The sequence below is a fragment of the Metopolophium dirhodum genome, chromosome 9 (assembly GCF_019925205.1).
Source record: "Metopolophium dirhodum isolate CAU chromosome 9, ASM1992520v1, whole genome shotgun sequence".
Taxonomy (NCBI): domain Eukaryota; kingdom Metazoa; phylum Arthropoda; class Insecta; order Hemiptera; family Aphididae; genus Metopolophium; species Metopolophium dirhodum.
Window position 1 is genome coordinate 14,446,388 of NC_083568.1, and position 23,601 is coordinate 14,469,988.

The 23,601-nt window shown below is 25.4% G+C and overlaps 1 protein-coding gene across 1 annotated transcript in view; it reads left to right on the forward strand.

The window, feature by feature from the left end:
* Positions 1–23,601, forward strand: part of LOC132952764 (G-protein coupled receptor GRL101-like) — a 75,922-nt gene that overhangs the window by 9,049 nt on the left and 43,272 nt on the right. The window contains exons 2-3 of the mRNA XM_061025184.1: positions 3,787–3,948; positions 12,379–12,528. Of these exons, the coding sequence (XP_060881167.1) occupies positions 3,840–3,948; positions 12,379–12,528 (259 nt within the window). The 5' untranslated portion in view covers positions 3,787–3,839. The remainder of the gene's footprint in view (positions 1–3,786; positions 3,949–12,378; positions 12,529–23,601) is intronic.

The following is a 23,601-nucleotide window of genomic DNA, read 5'->3' on the forward strand; positions in this document are numbered from 1 at the left end:
AAAACATTTACAGTAAATAAAAATAGATTTATACTATCCATTATAATATGGATAATTAGTATATTCTTCTTCATTGGAGTACCTAAGCAACATACGTATGCTTTTTTAAACTAATTTTCTAGTGCAGGAAGAACATTATATTTTTGAGATACATTTTAGGAAAATATGGCATATACTCAAAACATAAATTGCCAATACTCTAACCTCGAATTTAGCACATTTTTAGACGATTTTTACGTTACATTGGCTACAATGAATAGGGATATTTTGGTGACCTTTTCCCTTTATTATCTACACGTCTACACACCTAAAAAATCCAAGAGAGCCTTTAATTAAAATGCCTGGATACTAGGCGAAGACTTACTGACATTTACTTCATGTTCAAACTTTTAAATGGAACTATATCTGAGCTACTCGAACTAAAAAATGCATATTATGTTCTGTGCTTGAGCCTCCACGGGGGTGTCTAAATAAATACATTTCTGTGTATTAAATGGAATATGTTTCATTCGTTTAAGAGAAACAAATAAAAGTCGTATTGAATTAAAACAAAAAAAAATGGATACACGTGGCTTGCATATTGTGAAATATTTTGCAACGGGATGTGTGACGTGTGACAGCGATTAGCGTGTTGAGGGTTTAGGTGTGGTTGTTTTTTTGCCGGATGAACACCAACAAATAAATAAGATTTAGACACGAAGGGCTGAATGGAAAGATATGACTGTCGCATGTTACAAACTATCTGATATACCTAGTATATTTTTATTTTTAACAGCTACCTATGTATTAAGTGATTTTTTTTTGATACTTTTAAGCAACAGACAATATAATTTTCTTTCTTTACAAGTTATAACCAACAAAATACCTACCTATCTATTTGTGACATAAACCAGAAATAACAAATCCAAACTATGGGTTTTAATTTGTTTATGGGTGGATTAAGAGTTAAATTCGAGACACATTATTTGTGTACTACGTGAGTCATTTATACTATGAGAAATTATATAAATAACTATAATGCCGTGGTAGGTCGATAATTTTTTTATTGTGGTTTTAATACTTGTGTTGTTCTAATTTCTAACGATTTCTGTATTCTAAATCAACTCTGAAGTTCATTAAAATTTTTATTGAATATTAAATAAAATTTTATTATTAAAAATTATTCATGACATTCATCCAGCTATCTAGCCATCAACCCCATCAGGGGCTATGTGTGTTTTAGTAAGTGAGCAAGGTATCTTAAAGTTGAATTTCACTGTAAGGACTAAGCATACTTAGTGCACTAAGGACTGAGTAGAGTTTGGAATTGGTCTCGTTTTGCCTATTATAATTTATAAATTAGAATGCAGTAATGATTCGTCGAACCCTACAGAAACGATTATCGGCAGGTATACAATAGCTGGTTTACATATTATTTACAGAACTTTTTCAAAAATTATAAGTATTACTATCACCGTACCGAGTACCATGTAAAGAATAATTTATATGCATTGATATAAACATGCAAGCATGCTACCAAGTTTAGATTGATATTAAATATGTTTTGGGTAAACAAAACGTTTACCTAAGAATTTTTTTTGAATAATGTGTATTAATATTCTCAAAATTAAATTTTTATTTTAAAAATATATATATCATTGATCGTGTACGATAGGTTCCTAAAAATAGTAACCTCTTATTATTCCCATATTCATTTAATTGGGACGTGTATACGAATATAATACAAACCTATATGTAATATTAAATTATGAAAAATATATTATTTTATTTTATTTAGGTATTATTATTAAAAAAATCTGATTGGACACGTCTCTATCTTTTAATAAATATAGCTGTATAACTCGACTTTTTCCGGGTTAAAAATTATCTATATTTCTATATTTTGATTCAGTTGAAGTATATAATTATTATATATACAAATACATAATAGAAACACAAGTAGGTACAATGATTAATTTTATGATTTTCTATACATCTTAATTCTGGACTAGTTTGAAATGTTGAATGTAAACTCTAAAAACCGGAGATTTAATGAATGCTAAACTTAATTTAAAATTTTATTATTTAAGAAAGAATATAAAAAAAATACAATTATTTCCTTCATATTTTTGTAGTCCCGCCAGACATCTTTTTTGTGCATATGAACTATAGGATCAAAATAACGATACTTCATTATTTTGGTTTTATAAATATAAGAAATTGAATTAATCACATTTATTTTATTGTTTTAAATAATACATGGATAATATGTTTGTTTATATTTCATGCAAGGTGCAAAATAAACTTTGTGAGATTTTGAAAAAAAAATCAACAATAAAATAGTACTAAAAAAGGTGATAAGAGTTAAAATTATACGGGACTAGGAAATCCTAACGCCATCGCCATTCGCCAGGCAGTTTGATCACGATAAATGAATTTTATATAGAATTATTTTGGTGGTGGACTTTTAAGTCCAGTCAGACGGGAAAGTAGTAAATCTAACATCGTTAAAAAAGGTATTCATCAAGGGCTTACATAAAAAATTTACCAAAATTCAGAAAGCTTATCATATAATCATAATAATTGTGTTCATAACGAATTACCTATATTTGATTTTAAGATTTGTTTTTTTTTTAAATATATATTTTGTAAAAAATGTTATAGGTATGCCATATTTCTATTATTTATAATAGTAATATAATCTGTAACTAATGCCAACCTTTTAATTAAACATCAAAATATTCAGTTCTCGTGAACTATTCTTATAGAAAATCATAGGGGTAGAAAAAATAAGCTTTAATCACCCTCCGAGTCTTAAGGAATCTATTTATACTTTGAAAACAGTCCTGCAGTTTTTGAGTTTATAGAGGAGAAACAAAGAAACATTCATTTATATAGGTATATTATATATATTTATAGAAGATTTATTACCGAAATCAACACTAATGAGTACAAAAGTTCTTCTTGGTACGAACAATTATATTTTTAAGTCACAAATAACTTTATAAGGTATTTTAAAGAATGCTTAAATGTTCAGACTATCACAATTTTAATATTATTTGCATTGAATTTATTTTGTTTTAATTTTATACCCTAGAAGTTTTGTTACAATCTATAATAAAATAAATTTACTTTTCTACTTTTTGTAAATACGATATCTGAAAGATGCTTTAATTACGATCCCGTAGATTGTAGTAATTATAAGTTAAGTTATGTTTTTATGAAAATAGATTATATAAAATATGCTATTTTGATATCGGATAATGTTTAAAGATTGTCAAAAGATGATAGTATCGATCCTAGTATAGACCCATCTGGGTACACAATCCACCAGTCCAGAAGGTTTGGTCATGCCTGTATAATGTATATATATTGTATATAATAATTTATAATCAATTGGCCATTGACGATAACGTAATAACTTTTTCAATACTTATTACATTTGAATATTTAATAACTTTCATTTTAAACATATTTACACATACAGCTCAACATACATTATTTTGTAGGTACTTAATTTATATATAGTTAAAATGTAATATTGTAAGTTGTAAGAAAGTCGTTTAAAATGATTATAGGTACTTACCTATTTTCTTCAGTGTGTTTGTCTAAATTATTACAACATTTCTTAAGACATTATATATTTTGGTTAAGATGATTTGTTTATTTTTTTAATTTCCTATTCCCTTTTTTGACTTACATTTTTTATTTTGTTAATATTGTTAGGATTCGTGTACACTTTACATAAATAAACTATGTAATGAAACTAAATTACGTAATAATTTTAAATTTGTTTTTGTTTTTTAGAAATTGTAAGCAGTCAATAAAAACAATAACATAAGTAAAAAAAAGGAAAAACCATGTTATGTTTCAACTTTTTTTTGCTAATACTGCTTCCATTAATTAATTTTGACGTTGGTGATGCGCACACTGGAATAAAAAATAATTCTACAACAGTACCTACTTTATGTAAGTTTATTTATGATATTAATCTCCCACCCCAATCCACTAGTCAAAAATCTCGTAGTCCCCGAATTTTCCTGTAATTTTCCAAAACGTCTTAAACGTAATGGCGTCATAATGCCAGATGCGTAATACTAACTATACCAATTACAAATTAAATATACTCAAAATAATAATAAAAATAAAAAAAATCAATCTGTTTCCTTAATGGCTTTGCTGAATCTTCATCCAATTATTTATATATGTTTTTTTTATGTATTATGATATTATATTATGGCTATATTTCAAATTTATATAGGAATTATATACGTACAAAATGATATAAAAATAATTTAAGTTCTTATACATTACGTTTATACGCTGAACGCGTGTATGCTCACCGTGTCTGTCTGTCAGAAATTTCGTCGACATGGTTATCGATAAAATTATTGATTCTATAAAAATGTTTTATGTTTATTTATACTTTCAACAATAAACTCAGATTTATAGTTATTTTTAATAAAATATTGTTTTATTTTATTTATTTTTTCTATTTTACCGATGTAGTTTGAACAATAAATTCGATTAAGCAATATTAAAACATTTATGTAAAGAAACACGCTTTTAATGTGTTATTATTTTTATTTTATTAATATTCTTAATACGTTTGTATTTTTATAAACTTATCAGTTTTGTTCAAATAAGAGTTATTTTTTAATAAATACGTGGGTTATATGATTTTCTAATGTTTTTGTATAAATGTACATATTATACTATATTATGTAGGTATTCAACTATTCGTAGGAACTATACTTAAGGGGGTTGCAGCCGGTTTTGTCAAAAGTCAATACTAATGTAGATTTGACCAATCTAAACATTAATTTTGTTTGTTATAATGTTTTTCAATATATTTAAATTCCGTATCATAATATAAACCTTAAGGGGGCTCCGGTTAATGAAAAAAAAGTGACTTTTAGACCAATAAGCTAGACAAAACTGGAAGGATTTGGTTTGACAGATTTTAATTTTTAAAACGGATTATGATTGATTAACAAATTTACTAGGGAATGATCGAGGCGATTTTGAATATTACAATTATTGTTAGTGTCATAATGAATAATATAAGTACAAAAATATCATATTTGTTCGATATTTTTATTTTTGGATATCACAGCTTAAACAAAAAATATTCAAAATCGCCTCGATCATTCCCTAGTAAACTTGTTGATCAATCATAGTCCGTTTTAAAAATTAAAATCTGTCAAGCCAAATTCTTCCAGTTTTGTCTAGCTTATTGGTCTAAAAGTCAATTTTTTTTCATCGGCTACAGCTCCATTCAATACAATATATTACTGTTTGAGTAGGTACTAGGTATGCAACTATATATTATAGATAGAATATACACATTACATATAATATATTTATTTGCGTGGTATTTAATGTAGATAAAATAGAATATTGTATTAATAAATTTAAATTTAAAACTATGACTTCCAGAAAAATTAAAATTGTTTGAGTGAGTACCTATGTCTATAAAAATTAAAATACATGGCTTATTATTGTCCATGAATAAGTACCTACATAACTTATTTGAATCACGTAGACTGTGTAGAGGTATGTTTACATATTGCTTATTTATGCTTGTAAAATGACAATAAGTTTTAAAATGTCACGGCATGTCATAACGTTGTGGTGTACCTTTACCTACCTAATATGTATTGTCGAGATCATAGGGAATATGATGAATTGTGAGATGACAGTTAGATGGATTTGAGTGGTTGGGCACCTGAGAGTACAATAGGACTATGCTGATAATGTAATGTAATAAAATTTACATTTTGGCATTTTAGAAAAATATCTGATAATTTATTAAGGGTACAACATAAATTATTGGACCAATTAAACATTCCAAAGTGCGCTATTTTTAGTTTTCATACGGGGATTAATAATGTTCTTAACTTACCTATGTTAAGAAATTATTATGTCTTAAAATGTATTAGATATAATTTTAGAGTAAATATGTACAATACTGATGTAACTATGCATCGTAATACTTTTTATGGTGACTGGTGGCAGCAATGTGCTAAATGCTAATAATGTACCTAGTTTTTAAAAACAAATATACAGGAATTAATTATTATTTTTGGGAATTGAAATTGCTTTTAAATGTAAAATAATATTACAATAGAATCCTGCACCGAAAGTGTAAGAATATGAACGAGTATCAGTAATCAAAAACTCATTTTTGTAGGTAGGTACCAAATCTAAAACTTAAATGGTTTGTTTTTAATTCCAAAAAGTAAAAAAAAGGGGAATGTACCTAACTGCTTTGCTGTACAGTAAGTCATATCGAGTGTACCTCGTGATTAAGTAATCAAATGTAATGTATGTGTTACATAAGTTCCTATGAATAATATTTATGAATCAAAACAAAATATTTAATATATGCTTAGATATATGCGCATATCGTGAATTTGATAAGTTATATAAAAATTTCAAATACTAAAAAAAAAAAATCGTGTTTACATAATATCTTTAATTTTTTTAGTTGGCTGAAATAACAACTTATGAGAAACCTTGTATTAAAATGTTAAGCATTTTGACCGAGTCAAAGTTTTTTATCGACATTTATATAAAAAACTAGAAAAGACCGAAATTGTCCTATAATTATATAGGTAACTCAAAAAGAGCCAAAATATTTTGAAAATTTTTTTTGTATAGAAAATGCTAACTATCCACAATAGTTTTTTATAAGCGTCTGAAGTTATAACTTTGACAAAATTCGTCAAAATCTTGAAAATGTACAAATTATTTATATTTGGATATTTACTCGATTTCTGATGGAATGATTTTCTTATTTTATTGTAATTCAAAAATGATTAACCACGGATACTTTAAACTTACATCAAAATATGAAACAGATGTTTATTTTATCATTTTCTATACTTGATCAAATTTTCAAATATTTTGATTCACTTAGAACTATTAACCGCAGAAATTTTCAATTTTCAATTTGTTTAGTTATTTTTTCTATAGATGCCAATAAAATGTTATTCGTTGGTTTAAAAACTTGAATATTCAATACAGACTCTTCCCTCATTGTTACAAATTGTAACTTACAATAACAGCTTGAAAACAATCATTTAAAGCTCAATTTTTTTAAATTATTTTGTAGTTTATAATGTACAAATCGTTCAATTTATATATAGCTAAGAATTGAAAATTTAAAACAAGGTTCCACGTAAGTAGTTCATTTTGTAAGAAAATCTAAAAAATATATTAACACTTTTTTTTTAGACATTTCAAGTTCAAATTCGGACGAAATTATATATTTAAACGAAGGTTAACCATTTTAGTTGTTTCGAAACATTTAAAATATATTATTATATTTTATACCCATGTTGACATTTTCAAATGCAATTTTTTCGGAAAAAATTGATTTAACCTACTTGTACCTATAGTACTAGTATAAATGCTTAATAGTAAAATAAATTACTTTCTCATCCTTATCAATATCATCTAATATACTTCCTGTCTGCCTCGGCTCATGATAGTGAAGTATAGATTATTTATTAGAGTTATTTTATTTTGTTGAAAGACTAAACATTAAGGTGTACCATAAAATGTACAGTTGTTTTGAAATTTAATAGTAGACTTTCTTCGTGTTTAGGGAAATTATTGTGATATTATAAATATGATTTGCATACAATTGAGATTAATTAACAAAAGTAAATATTTTCTAGTATACATTTGAATTACAAAAGGTACTAGGTATTATACGTCATACGTGTGAGTTTAATTTAATGGTCTGTGAGTGAACTATTGTTTTGGAATTTAGTATACCTATATTAAAATACAAACACTGTTAAAAATTACTTTATATTTTTACACATTTAAATGAAGTATCTGCTATTTTGTTTTTAGTATATATTCAGAGAAATACTTTTTTAGATCTAACACTTGTGTGCAATGTCTGAGAAGCAAGTTTATGAGACTCTCGAGAATATTCAAGGCATTTGCCATTGATATTGTGTAAAGGTTGTCCAAACGAGCTCAAGGTTTTTCTAAAACGGTTTTTCATCTCATTTCACTGGATTTTGGTGCATTAGCATTGTAGTTGTTTTTATTACTGTGCTAGTGAAATCATCCAAATGTTGTGAGTATAGTCTTTAGATAGGTAGTATAGTGTTCGTGCAAGATAGAGTCTTAAAATTTACGTTTGTCAGTAATGGGGTTGACTATAAAAAAAACAAACAAAATGTACGATCATTATGTGACATTTATATTTACAAACATATTTAAAAATAAATGTATATGTATTAAATGGTATAACAACATAACTTAATATAATATAAAAGTAGGTATTACAATTATTTTAGTACGATAAATTAATTTAAATCTTATAACTTTAACTAAAACTAACTGTATCAATTAAAGTAATACATATTTTTAGATTATGATTTATGAGTGAATCGAGGACTATTATATTATAAGATAATAAGGTAATAATAGGTAACTGGTTGTAAAATTATATGTACCCAATTAAAAAAATGTTTGTTATATAGTATAATATCTTAGTTTGTTTTTACAGTTTTTTTCAAACACTTTTAGGGTGGTAATTCAGAACAATTATTTAAAAGTTTTAAATAGAAGACGCTGTAGATAAATGTCGCAACATACATTTTTAACGGTGTTCAATTACCAGTCGTATAAATATAGGGTCTATTATACTCTATATACCTAAAGTATAAACATTATGGAATACTATTTTTATTAGAAAACACACACAGGAAAAAAACCTACATATGGTTGTAAAAACCATAGAGAAATACTTTTAAAGTTTTAACTACAGTCAGATATATAAACTGTTAAGACTGTTTGTATATCTGACTGCATGTAGTTGTTAAAACTTTAAAAGTATTTTTCAGAAATATTTGTCAAACTAATGCGATCTGTAATGTTTTTGTTTTAAATTGCTGTACAATGTACATTCTACTACTAATAATCTACACTTCACGCTAAATAATTTAATTTTTTTACAATAATATTAAAGGTCATTAATTTGTAATTTTGTTTTGATTGAAATCAGTAATATTATGTGCTCATTATTTACTATTATAACTGTTATTTTGGCATTGGTATATCCATGTTACTTGTTAGCAGTGGCGTAGCCAGAGGAAGGGTTTGGATGTTGACCCCTTCTATCGAAATTGTTTCCCTTAATAAATGTATTATTTATATACGAAAACTGTACAAAAATCGGTTTAATTTATACTTAAACCCCTTACCTCATTTCATTATTTCATCATTTCATAATCCTGGTTACGACACTTGTTGTTAGCAAACTAAGTGGAACGTTTATCTCACTATAAAATAATATACTAAATACAAATATTATATATTATTGCCGAGAACGCATTAAGTGACACATACATGATCATTGATCAATATTCGATATTGACAATATTATTGACTATGTATTGGTTATATTAAAGCTACTTAACTAAATATTTATTACTACATAAATTATTATTTTTTACTAATATTGGATATTATTATTATGAACATAAAATTGTTTTTTTAGGTTTTTGTATTCTTATGGTGATAAGAACTCGCTCTCGTGGCACAAGCTATGCTTTTAGGGGGTGCTGCAGTATTGTATTCCATTATTAATTTGTATAATTTTTATATATTTTTTTTTGTATTGTTGCAATGAAATTATTATTATTATTATTATTATTACCATTACTTCAATAATATTGGAAATATCAAAAATATTTTGATATTTATTCACAGGTTTTTATTGATGTCAATTATATTGATTGCCGATTTAGGTACTACCTATATTGATACAATATTCATTGTGAATACCTACTGAATAATGATCGTAAAGATAATTCTATTAATTTTCTATTAGTTTTCTAAAATTGGGTTTTATATATATAGTATATTATATACCTACAGTGAAACCTCCCCTAACGTGCACCTCCCAATAGCGGAACCAACTATAAAATGTTTACAATCTGAACCCTCTGAATAACAGACAAAATTTTAGTGATCTAGAGTGTCCGGTATGGCGGTATTTAGAGATTTCATAAGGTATTATAATTTAATCTATAGATTATAGTCAATAAATAATTAGCTGAACAAATTTTTTGATTGGGTAGTATTATGTTAAATATATTATATAAGTTACCCAGGTGTTTAATTACACTACTTACTTTAATTTATACAGATATTTTAATATATAACAATAACTATTAGGTAACTATTTAGGTTTATGGTATTAAATTTAAAATTAAATTTGCTTCTTTTTAAATTAATCTTATACTTTTGTGACATTATTATGGTTTGCTCCTTTCCGATTTTCTATCTGTATAGCATTTTATGTTGAATTATCTTTTTTTGATTTGGTATAAGAATATAATTCTGGAAGTGTAATTATATTTAATATTATTTCTTTACTATGTTTCTGATGATGTTTGTATGAATGTATGTAATAATGTCTTTTCAAACGCAATTTTCTTATTAGAACGTTTTAGTACAATAAAGCACCTACTTTATTCTGCAGTATACAAAACATAAATATTTTTTCATGCAAATAATATTACCTACATAATATTTTACTATCCCATTAAATTAGAGTGAATAATTTATTTTTTTTATTGATCTTAAGTTACATCGGCTGCAAAGGCCATTAGTTACAGTTTTTTTTATATGTATACATTTAGGGAAATACCGGAATACTTAAGAATAATAGGTACATTGTTTGTAGTTCTGCCGCGTGAAGGTGTGTTGAGATACCGTTTTGATCTAAATTTGGTTGAGCAGGTCAGTTTCTCTTAGGAAGTTGATCATGTTGTTGATGTCTTCTGTGTTGGGACCTAAAGCAGCGTCTATGTTAGATGAGATGTTGAACTTTTTTGCGTCTTCTTCGTATTTAATAATTTATTAAAAGAATTATTTTTCACCATTTGCTTTTAGCTATACTCAGACATCAGTTTATGATATTTGAGATCCAAATAAACTTGAAAATGTTTTATTAATATAAGTCATAATTGTGTATTTATTGTCATAATTCACAAGTCATAACCATTATTTGCATTACATTTATTAAAGTAGTGTTGAATATTTTAATAAAAACAATTTTATTGAGTTAAGTAAACAAACAACAATTCGTAGCAAATATTTACTTATTGTTATAAATGTTAAACGTGTTACTTTATTTATTTCATAAAATATTGTAATAACTTTACTCTTATAACTTTCATAGATATTTTACATACAAATGTGTATTATAATTGAGGTCAATATTTTAAATATAAATTTGAATTTTTTAATGAAAAATACGAAATTAGGTTAATTGTATTGTTTGAATCAAATAAAATATAGATAAAGAATATAAAGTGTAAATATATATACTGGTACTATTCAATCGATCGATCTGTGAAAAATTATTTGTTATTAAATAAACTGTACAAGTATCACTGGAAAAAATATTGGTCGGTTTAGACTAACCATATAAGCAATTCGGGAGATATAATCCATAAGTATTATGTCTGATACAGATTTTATGAAGAATCTTAAGTTCTAAACATCTAAACAAACAAAAATGCAATTTATATATTTGAAGAATTGAGTGGAACTTTCATTAGAATTATTTCATTAAAAAAAATTAAATACTTCAAAACTACACAGTCTTAAACTCTTAAATTAAGAAAATGTATAAATATGAAAATAAAAATAAAAATAAAACTCTTATTATTGTAAATTAATATATGTTTAATTTAACGCACTGTTGTGGCAGTTTAAACTTTACAAAGTACATAAATACATTTTGTTTTCTTAGTTTGTAATTATTTCCTAAATGTTGTCGTACTTATGAAGTTCTTTTAATGAACTCAAAGTCATTGAATGTATAAAATAAAAATATATATAGGTAGCTGTATATATATTTTTGGTTTAATAGCTTAATAAACAAATAAATAAATAAACATTTTATGAAATATTATGTTAAAATAATACAATTTTTTTTTAAAAATAATTCATGCAAGTTTTTGTACGTTTAAGTTATGAATTCGGTGAGATTAAAACAATATGTTATCATCAGGGCTCGGAAGTTCTAGCAAATGCATATTTATGGTTTTTATTGCTATTTTAATGTTTTGCTAATTTGCTAATTTTATAAAATTGTAAAATTACATTTAATTTTTATAATTTTTTCAAGTTAAATGCATAATTTCTGATTTTTCTTGCTATTTATAGCATATTTTGGAGTTTTTAAATGCATATTTAAGAGGTAAAAAGTAACATTTTTATGCTACAACTTCCAAGCTCTGGTTATCATTATATTGTAAGATTGAATAATGTATTGAGTAGGTATTTATTTGTATTGGCATTTGGCGTGTTTTTATGCCTAAAATCTAATGTATATTGTTTGTTGTATATATGTAATAGGTAATCAATGCTTGGAATCCGATTCGTGTCAATCCAACTTGACTTCGGACGTTTATCATTGTGATGAAACATACTGTATACCAAAATCGTTTGTTTGCAACGGCATACCGGATTGTCTTCAAGCCCAAGATGAAGCTGTAACTGAATGTGGTAATATATTGAAACTTTTATTTTTAAACTACACTATTTGCGTTTTTTTATAAGGTATAAAGTTTATAAAGATAATTTGCTTCAAGAAAATCATTATAAATTATAACTTATAAATAAATTTCTTTTATTGATTTTGAAGTACATATAGCAATAAGATTAGCAATAAGTAATTATATGATATTTTTAGTGTAAATATTAAAAGTTTTTTTTTTTTTTTAATTGATCTTGAGCCCGGCAGCTGAGGCCATTAGCTATTTTTAGTTTTACTGTAGGTTATTAAGTCGGTAGGGGGAGGAACACGTGTGTGATTAAAAGTTTTCAATTCAGTGCTACCTACTTTTTAACACACAAATATACGATATAGTTTACACATGTCAACATTTCTGAAATTGACCGAATACCATAAATACCTATTATGTATATGGAATTATATAACATTATTTATAAATTATATAAAAAATAATTTAAAAATCCATATAAAATTACTAATTAGTATCAAATTGGTTAACTATGTAGTACAGCATAAAACATTTATAGGAAATTAATTGGTTTAAATATTTTAAAATTAAAGATTTACTAAGTTAATTCATATATAGGTACCTATTTAGTATTTAGTCGAATGAGTGTCTTAATATTTTTGTATTCGATATACCTATAGCATGGTATATAATATTATATACACTATTTTGAGGATTATATTATAGTTTACATTAATATATAATATAATAGTATTATATTATGTAACTTTAATATTTACAAAATAAAATTTTTTGATAATAAATTGTAGTTTTAGTTGAACAACTAAAAATATAATTTAACTTAAAGTATATGAGAATACTTTTACTTAATAGTGGTTATTTATAGTATGGATTATGGTGAATCGTATTAATAATTACGAGAAACCTGAGTCATTTGTCTTAAGACACCCCATAGGAGGGTGATCCATCAATCGATCACTTGCCCTATCTTTGTACTCAAGTTAAGTAGTCAAGCCTGTTACAGACTTTTAAAATCTTCTTTATTTTCTTATCCTTTATCTAAACAATTGATCAATCAAGTAGGCTATATAAAACCAAATATTTCTAAATACCAACATCGATAGAATCAAGTTCTTTAGTGAAAGTTTTATAATCAACTAAATAATCAATCATAATATAAACGTTGTTAATATTCAATTTATTGTATACTTAAAATATATTATTATATTATTCCCACATTCTTCCTCTCTAAACAATTCTAAGTCGATGTTTTTTACTGTGGGATGACTGATTTATAATATTTATATGAAGTACGAACACTAATAAGAACATTTACATTGCTGTTACGTAAATTGGATCTTGCTCGTAACATTACAATATTTTGGAAAACATCACATAATATACATATATACATAATATTATTATAGACTTTTGCACAGTGGTATAATTCTCATAGTCTAAACCACATTTGGTTCAGTATTGTAATTTATCGAATTATATTTTAAATAAACACTCATCTTAAAGATATATCAATGATTGTAAATTATTAAAAATGTATACAGAATATAGATTAATCTCTGAATATTATTAGCAACTAGCAAGTTAGCTTAAGAGGACACCAAACACCCAATATTAAGGAGTTTAGTATAGGTAATTTTAATGTAATTTTAAAAAGAATTAAAATGTTAAATCATAAAATAATATATTGTATTTAAATACCAATAATTCAAAGTAAATTAAAAATACAAAAATGATAGTATTAAAAATGGTAAATGGTTATTGCGTAATAATGTGATTATACAGAAAAACGGATTTGCGCGGGATAAACTTACGAGTAGGTACTTTATTAATTATTTACAGTAGATTTACTCTTCATAGAAGAGTACTTTATCCGTGTCATAGCGTTTTTATTATTTTCGACATCAATACTCAATAGTTTTTAATAAACAAATGAAAAAACAAATAAAAAAGATAACACTAGATATACGACATCGACATCCATATATTTCTGCTATAGTGCTATATGTATGGTAGAAATTTGGTAATGCTGCTGTGAATACTGTCACCGTAAGTTTGTCCCACGCTAAACCTTTTTCAATTTTCATTGATAAATTTATTATGGGTGGTGTGGCATCCTTTTAATGAAATCTAGAAAATGTTGATACGATGTAATGTGTTACCTAATAATTTATTTCTAATACAAATCTTAATATTATAAATAGTACTTATTATCACCTAATTAGGTTAATTAAAAGTAGTAACTAAATAGTAATTATTATTTATTTCAATAAGAATATTAAAGTATAGCTTATTATAGGGTTATTATTGTTAGGGTTCCGTACGGTAAAACGGGACCCTATTACTAAGGCTCCGCTGTCCGTCCGTCCGTCTGTCACCAGGCTGTACCTCATGAATCATGAAAGTTAAAAAGTTGAAATTTTCACAGATTATGTATTTTTGTTGTCGCTATAACAACAAATACTAAAATTCCTAGAATATATAATATAAGTAGTGTTGCCAACATGTTTATAGCTGATGATGGTACGGAACCCTTCGTGCGCGAGTCCAACTCGCCTTGACCAGTTTTTTTTAAAATTAAAATTAAAATTTTTATCGAATTTCAAGAATATAACATTTTTTGTTTTTCAAAGTTCTTTAATAATTTTAGCATTCTGTTCGGATATATTTTAGATTCTGAGTGAAACGATGAATGTGTTGATTTTACAATGATATGTGTTTTTTTTTGTGTTTGTAATGTTTGTATACACGATAAGTGGTCGAAAAAATGATTGGATTTTCAACTTTAGTATCTTGTTCGATGGGAAAGTGAATATCGTTGGTGCATTGGGGAGGTCAAAATTTAAAATGTTTTGAAAAACACCAGGAAAAACAACATAAAATTAAGGAAAAACGGAAATTTTTACGCAAAATCGGTTTTAGTTTTTGGTGTAACTCTAAAACAAATGAACGAATGAACGTATACACATGCAATTTTCACTGGTCATTTATATTAGCATTTTCTATACACGATACAATTTTCAAAATATTTTGATTTGTTTTGAACTAATTAGGAACATTTTCAGTTTCCAATTTTATTAGATTTAATTTCTTTTTTTCTACGGATGTCAATAAAACTTTATTTGTTGGGTAAAAAAGTTTGAAAATGTAATAAAGGCTCCTACTATATTGTAAATACATGAATATAATTAAATACATGAACATTTTACTGAATGTTTATATTTTCATTTGGTATACACCATAACATTTTGAAAATATTTTGACTTTTTTTGAGCTGTTTGTGGACATTGTCAGTTTTCTTTTGTTTTCTTTTTTTCCCTATAATTATCAATAACATTTTATTTGTTGGGTAAAAAGCGTAAAAATTTAATGCAAGGCTCCTGATATATTTTTACAACAGCAGTTGAAAAATATTAAAAATACATAGGCACTATTTTTTTTATAAGGATTTAAAGTTCAAATTTTGACAAAATATATCAAATTTAAAATTTAATAATTATTTTGTAGCTAAAAATGTATAAAATGCTCAACTTTTATAGCTAAGAATTGAAAATTTAAAACAAGGTTTCACGTAAATAGGTTGTATATAAATTACTTTATTCACAATAATATCATCAAATATACTTATCATAGGCTGACTGACCGTTTTCGCCCAGAATCGTTTTTCTTATACAATGATATTATATCATTGAATTCAAATTTAACACCATTCATTACAGTGACCCACTAATAACCTACTGTACAGCATAGCGACATCCACTCACCCACTTTTTTTTTATATTGCAACACCATTTGAGCTTTAAGCGTCTCGGAAGATTATCCGGAATGGTCAATAAGGACTAAGGACGATAAGTTTTTAATAAGTGGATTGGAATATGAAGTTATATTCATTGAAAATAACAATTGTTGGATAAAAAAGGTAAATAATTTTATAATTTGTTTCAAAGCCAAAAACTAGTTATTTAAAAATTTTGAGTTATGAGCTAATTACTAGTTTTACTATGTATTCTTTCTACAACACAATTTGAGACCATAAAAACTTAATTTATGATTTTCAATTTAAAAATACTAATTCAATAAATCCTTTTTTCATGTGGGGTTTCAATTACAACTGAAGTGGAATCTAAGTTTTACTTCCACTTAACCTAAACGTCCTAACCCAATACAAATGTAGGCAAAAAGTGTACAGCATCGCACTCATATAGTCATATGGATATCGTAATATTGTGAGCCCATAGGCATATGCCTATAACTTATTGAAAAGTGTCAAAAGTACATGGATGTAACAGTTTTTTTTTTTTTTATTGAAGTAATCTACAATCTATACATGTTCAAGTATAATAAATAGGTTTGATGAGTGACTAGTAAGAATGATATGATGATAAGATTAGGGAAGGTACCCAGTGGTAACACCCTATAAGTGACAGGGAATGTAACAGTTAAAATGGTTTTTTTAATAACTACAATTTAAACATTTATATTTACATATTTTTTTAAATTATAATGTTTTTATAAAACATTTATAATAATTTAGTACTTTCACGTGTTTACAAGTCATACATCGAGTTGCATAAAATATGTATTAATTTAATGATGCACTAAAATTTAATGGAACAAGGCCGCTAAATCATTTTTAAGAGACCATTAGTTCACTATTGGTTCATTAAATGTTCAGTGATTTAGTTTATGTAGCCCGGCATTAATATAATAATCCATTATATTTTTTTAAATTTATTCTTTTAGAATATGTTTAGTTGTTTGATTTTTACTACCACAATCGCATGGGGAGTAATCTTTCATTTAGGTATTAGCCATTAGGTATCCACACTTTCCATGACTTGTTCTTATGTGATTTAGTGGTAGCATCATTTCTACACTTCAACTGTAAAAAATGTATTACAAGGTACAAATTGGACCTCATTTATTTAAATAACACAAAATAAAATAACTAATATTAATCATATTAAGTATCTAAAAAAAAAACGTGTTAGAAATAATTAAATAAAAGTAATATTAAGGATTACAATTTATTATATTAACTTGATAAAATGTACTTATACTATTTTTAAACATTTTTTTTTCTAACTTTTAAAACACTTCTTATGCCACTTGGTTGATAAATGTTCTTTACAACTAAAGGTGTTTAGAACAATTGAATGGATAATTAGTTTTGTTTTTTTTAATGAGTTAATAAATTATTGATAACTAACAAAATTATTGGTTAAATGTAGGTATATATTGATAATTAGTTACTAAAATGTTTATTGAACGTTATAAATTATTAAAAAAAAATAATGTGTAATTTGTTTTCTTTCCCTTATACATGGAACTGTTAATGGTTTAACTTAAAATATTTAACCACAAAAATATTAAAATTTCTATTAAACTTAGCTCTACCTGTTCTTTTAAACATATATATTATTAATATTATTATTGCGTACATTTGGTTTCTTTTATTAAAAAAATCATTAGACACACACACGAGCGGCACATTATATTTCTGTGAGTTGTAAAATAATTAAATTGTTTTTTTATTTAATTTTTAAAGTGCTTCAAAATATGATATTACAAGTTAAATAATAAATGCAAGTGGGTTTTATATTTAACCTTTTAATACGAGGAATTTAAAGAAGGTAATAAAGTCATAATGTTGGCATTTGAATACCCAAAAGAAATTTCAATTGTCCGCAATTAAATAAAATATATTATGTTAATTTTTTGATAAAATAAGTATCCACCAGTAAGACAACAGTAAATTATATTATAACTTTTACCCTATAAGGTAGGTATATCATATAATATTATGTTTGTAAACATTAGATTATGTTGCAAGGGCGGCCTCAGGGGGACCCTAGAGGCCTCGGCCCCTTCCCAAGCTCGTATTTCTAAATAAAATTATATTGTTAAAAACAAAATCACAAAAAAAACATATTATAATACCTATCGAAAGTTTTCTGAAAATTATGACTTGGAATTGAAAAAACCCACGGTTTATTATTCTGGTTTTGTTCGTTTACCGAAACCTTTAGATAGCAAATAAATCTTTATTATTACTTTAATATGTAAGTACCTATTAATTTGAATAGAATCGATAAGTCTCATTAGATTACCGACATCAGCTGTTCAATGCTGCTAATTATTTGCGTTTCAGTTTATCGTTACCTACCTACCTATAGTTTGTAATTTGTGTAAAAATAGTAGTTATTACATTATTAAAGTTTGATGATTTACTGAGGTAACATTTATCAATTCATCTTTGCAAGATAATTTACTGTATTTTTCAATTATTGCTAAATTATTATTTGTCAATAATAAAATGTATACCTACCTATAAGTTATTATTACATTTATATACTGCTATCGTTTTAAATTTTAATGAAAATAAATTATTCAAAACAATATTTTTATCGATTACAATTATTTTAAAATGTGTCTATAGATATTTATAAATAACCAAAAAAGTTATATTAATTCACACTCTAGCTATAATTTAAAAATCCGTAGGTACCTACGTGTGTAGATAGTTAAATAGTAAATAAAAAGTCAGTATTATTCAAAGACCTTATACGAGTATAAAGTATATGTTATTATTTATTGTTATACTTCCAATACTCAATAGGTTGGATTAGGAAAAAAATGGTTTTCAGTTATACAAAAATAGTATTTATTTTGGTGAGTTGTGGAGTTAAACACGATGGGACACTTTATCTGAGGTAAGTTATATTAGCTATCAGTAGAGAGGTGCACTTAATATTCCAAAGTTCGTATATAAAATATTAGATCATCATATGTTCTAAAATCTAATATGTCCAGTATAATATTATGTATTATGCACATATTATATTGTACAAGCAAATTGCTTATTATATGGACATTGAAATTTGTATGAATTTTAAACATAAAAATAGTTGTTTGTTTAAGTATATTAATTTACATATTATATTTTGTTAAATGCATTTGATCAATGAATAGTACCTATAAAATATTTATAATAATAAAATTAATATATCTAAGAATATCTAATTGAATAAATACGTTGATGTAAGCGGACCTCCAATAAATTGTATATATATTGTGATTATATGGTTGAAAAAATTAGCTTATACAGAGCTGAGTAGCTACTGCTCCGGATGTGTCATATTTGTGTTGTAATATAAAACTTAATGTAAGTTTTTAATCACTAAATTTTTCAAATTTTTCTGATCGGAGCTAAAATTTCTTCTTTGCTTCAAAACGTGTCAGTAGTTTTTTCTCACGCATATAAGCGAAACTAGTAGGTATAGCTATATTGAACATCGAAACACGATCCCATTGAAGTACCATTTGGATTCAATTTAAAATTATTGATAGATAGGGGTTCTTGACATTTTTGGAGCACTGCTTCTGTATAAAAAGTAAATTAAATAAAGTAATTAAAGTGCCTATTGATAAAAATGGAAAAATATATATCACTGTAAAACAAATACCGTCTTTACTTCGTTCAGATTTTTATAATTGTTGTAACTTGAATTGGATTTACATTTTATTTATTTACATTTTAATTCTCAAGGACATTTTTCTAATGAATTTGTATAAGATCTGAAAATGAAAAAAATTATAATTCAATAATCTAGATAATTACATTTAAATTAATATAAATGTAGCTTGAACGAATTGAATGTAAAGCTTTTATTGTAGGTAGTATTTAATATTTTTTATATTTGAATGGATAAAACCAGCTTTTATATATTCTTTTCTTCTATACATTTTTCAGGTCAGGCTAATATGTTACTACTAAAAATGTTTATAGCAAATAAAATTATATATACATGTATAACAATTATAATTTTGAACTTCATTTTTTTATGACTTCTTTGTGATAAATACTGTTTTTCAAACGATTATTTTTTGTACGTCACTTGCTCACTTCAATAATATGAAATAGAGAATATCGTTAGAGTTACAACTATAATTGGTAAGAATTAGTATGTGAAAATAATTGATACAGTAAATCTAAATTAGTTGAATAGAATTTAAAATATTGAAAACTGTGAAAAGAATCAAAGACATAAATCCTAATTGCAATTAGTTATTGTAAAAAATAAAAAAACTTTTTTGTTCACTAAAAAAAAAAAAATGAAGATTTACATGTCTTGAAAAGAATCCAGGATTTAGGGTTTACGTCATAGAAATAATTGAGTTTCATTGCATCATAAACCTTTTTTACAAAATCCTATGCAATGAAGTTAAAATTTGTCTATTAAGCCAGTGAATACAAATTCAAATTTTTTTATCTAACTAAAACCATAACCTAAACACTTAACATTAAAATTGGCACTAGCTATGAAATGGCTACAATCAAAATTAATATTTGAGATTTTATTATTTGATTTCATCAGATGTCCACTATGCTTTACATGTTACTGTTAGTAACATTTAGGTTAAATGATTTATTTGGGATTTTATAACTTTATGGTTTAGATTATAATTTAGATATATTTTTTTTTCCTAAAAATGACGCTTGAGAAATAATTTTACTATAACAAAATATATTATTTGAAAATGATAGTAAAAAATAAAAAAAAAAAATTTTTATCAGATTTGTTGAACTAAACAAATTCATTAATTAATTATTATTATTTACTTCAATTTTAGTATTTGGGTATTTATATATTATTTTGTATGTCAGATTTTGTGTGGAGCCAGAAAAGTATTGATTTTACAATATGTTGTGTGTTTATATTTATTTATTTTCGTGTCTGTCATCACGTTTTGGAGCTGAAATTATACATGTATCTTCGACATTGAGGATTGTTTCTGCAGAAACCATGGTTACCATGGTAGAAAATATTATCTAATTGCCAATTTAATAAAAGTAGAACATTTCCGGTACATTTCTAAAAAATTGGGAGAAACTAAAACAAATAGCGGGTAAACGGGAATATTTTCGTAATTATGTAACACCAATTTTTGACCAAATAAATTTGATCACTGTTGTTATTCAAGTAAAATTTTTAACTAGGTAACTAAAATATCAAATTAATGTGTAAAATCTAAGTTTTTTTTGTAGAATTTGGGTCAAGGTAATTTTCGACTTACACTAAATTGGTGTACCTGAATTATATAATAGTTGACAAGTAACAGCATATGCTATATGATATAATATAATTATTAATTTTACATTATTTTCTTTTTATTTAGGCATGCATGATATTATAGGTAGGTACCTAATATATTTACATGTGATGTGTGCCTCCTACTACTTACTGCCTACTGCGTTTGTCGTCTGAGCGTTGTATAAGTTGTACGATAATAACGCGTGGGAGCCTTAATAAATGCATTATATTTATTATTTCCTTAAATATTTGAAGATTAAAAACACTATTCCTTATTCGTATACAGTTCATTAGATTCATTTCAATACCCATATCAACGAATAACGTTATACTCTAGTCTCTAAGTCTTATTCAGATTGAGTGGTTGGTATTCCTGGTAAAGGAATTTATTATATGGGATCCATACATTAATAATTGTTATGAGTATTGATACCGTTAATGATTAATAGTTGATACTTATTTAATTGCGTGAAGTTAGCGGAAAAATTCGAGCACTAATTTCCACTATATACCATTATTTAGTGCTCATTTGGTGCTTCCTATTCAACAGTACCATTTTCAAAGTTAGTGTTGTGTTTCCCTACGATATATTAGATTCTCCGTATACGATACGATTTCAGCGGGTTTATTCAGTCACTGCTAGTACCAAAATCTACCATAGCAAGTATTTATGTATTATACAACATGCTATTTGTGTACGTTTATTAAAACTATGAACCAAAAAAAAGTTAAACAAGTGATCATGAATTAAAGTTAGTCTTTTTATTGTTTTTTTTTTTTAAATTTACAATAACAAGTTAAAAGTAAAGATAAAAGTAATCCTAAAAGTAAGGATAGTTATAACAATTAATCATCATTATTTTATTACATGACAATAGCTGGAAGTATAAGATTAAAAATAAAATATTAATAATTTTTAACTATTAATCACGTTTTATTTAGTTCAGTCTCCATATTAATATTAATTATTCACCATTATTCATATAACATACGATTGATTGCCACCTATAACAAAATTAGAATATTTTTAGTTGTCATTATCTGCAATTATACATTTATACTATTGGTACTTAATAAATAATTCCTGATTATTGCATATAATAATTAATAATTAATAATTAATAATCAACTGTTTGTTATTGAAATTCTTTCAAGATAAATGTACCATAGTTTAACTAAGACTCTTGTTTATCATATTTTTTTAAACATTTATTTGAATATATACAATCTGTAATAGTAGTTACAATAAGCATATGAGCTGGATTATACAGTTGACTTTGAAAGCGTGAGGGGAGTAGCTACCCAGCAGTAACACTCGACTTGTTTATCATATAAATAAGTTTCTAGCAAAACCGGTTAGCCGTTGTAACTTTTTGTAAATACACTTTTAGATACCTACTATATTATGTTAAATAATAAATATATCTCTTCAAGATGATAGTTCCAGATTGTAAAAAGTTGTTCTATTTTATGTTATATGTAACTATTATTTTACACTTTAATGTAATTTACAAACAAAAAACGTATTAGGATTTAAATTATTTGTTGCTTTAGAAAGAGTATGTTTTATACTCTTAATAACATCTACCATTTACATATTAATATTATTAAAATATCTACATTCTACATATCGAACATTTTTGAAAAATAATTATATACATTTGTAAAAATTTAAAAAATGTGTTGTTTGTAAATTGACGCAAATAGTTGGATTTATTTGATAATTTAATTTATTTTTAGTGAAAAAAGTAATGTATTATGTTTATTTTTATTTGAATACATTTTGATACTAAAACTGTCATGTTACCTTATCCATTAAATTTAAATTTTAAATCGAATTAAGTTGGTATTTTTTTGTTTTCTTAGTAATTTCCCTAAGTGTATAAAAACTACCAATAATTAAAAATATATCGTTGAAGTCTGAGCAAATGTGGTTTTAATTTTTAACTAAATTCATCTCTGATTAGTTTTGTTGACAGTTG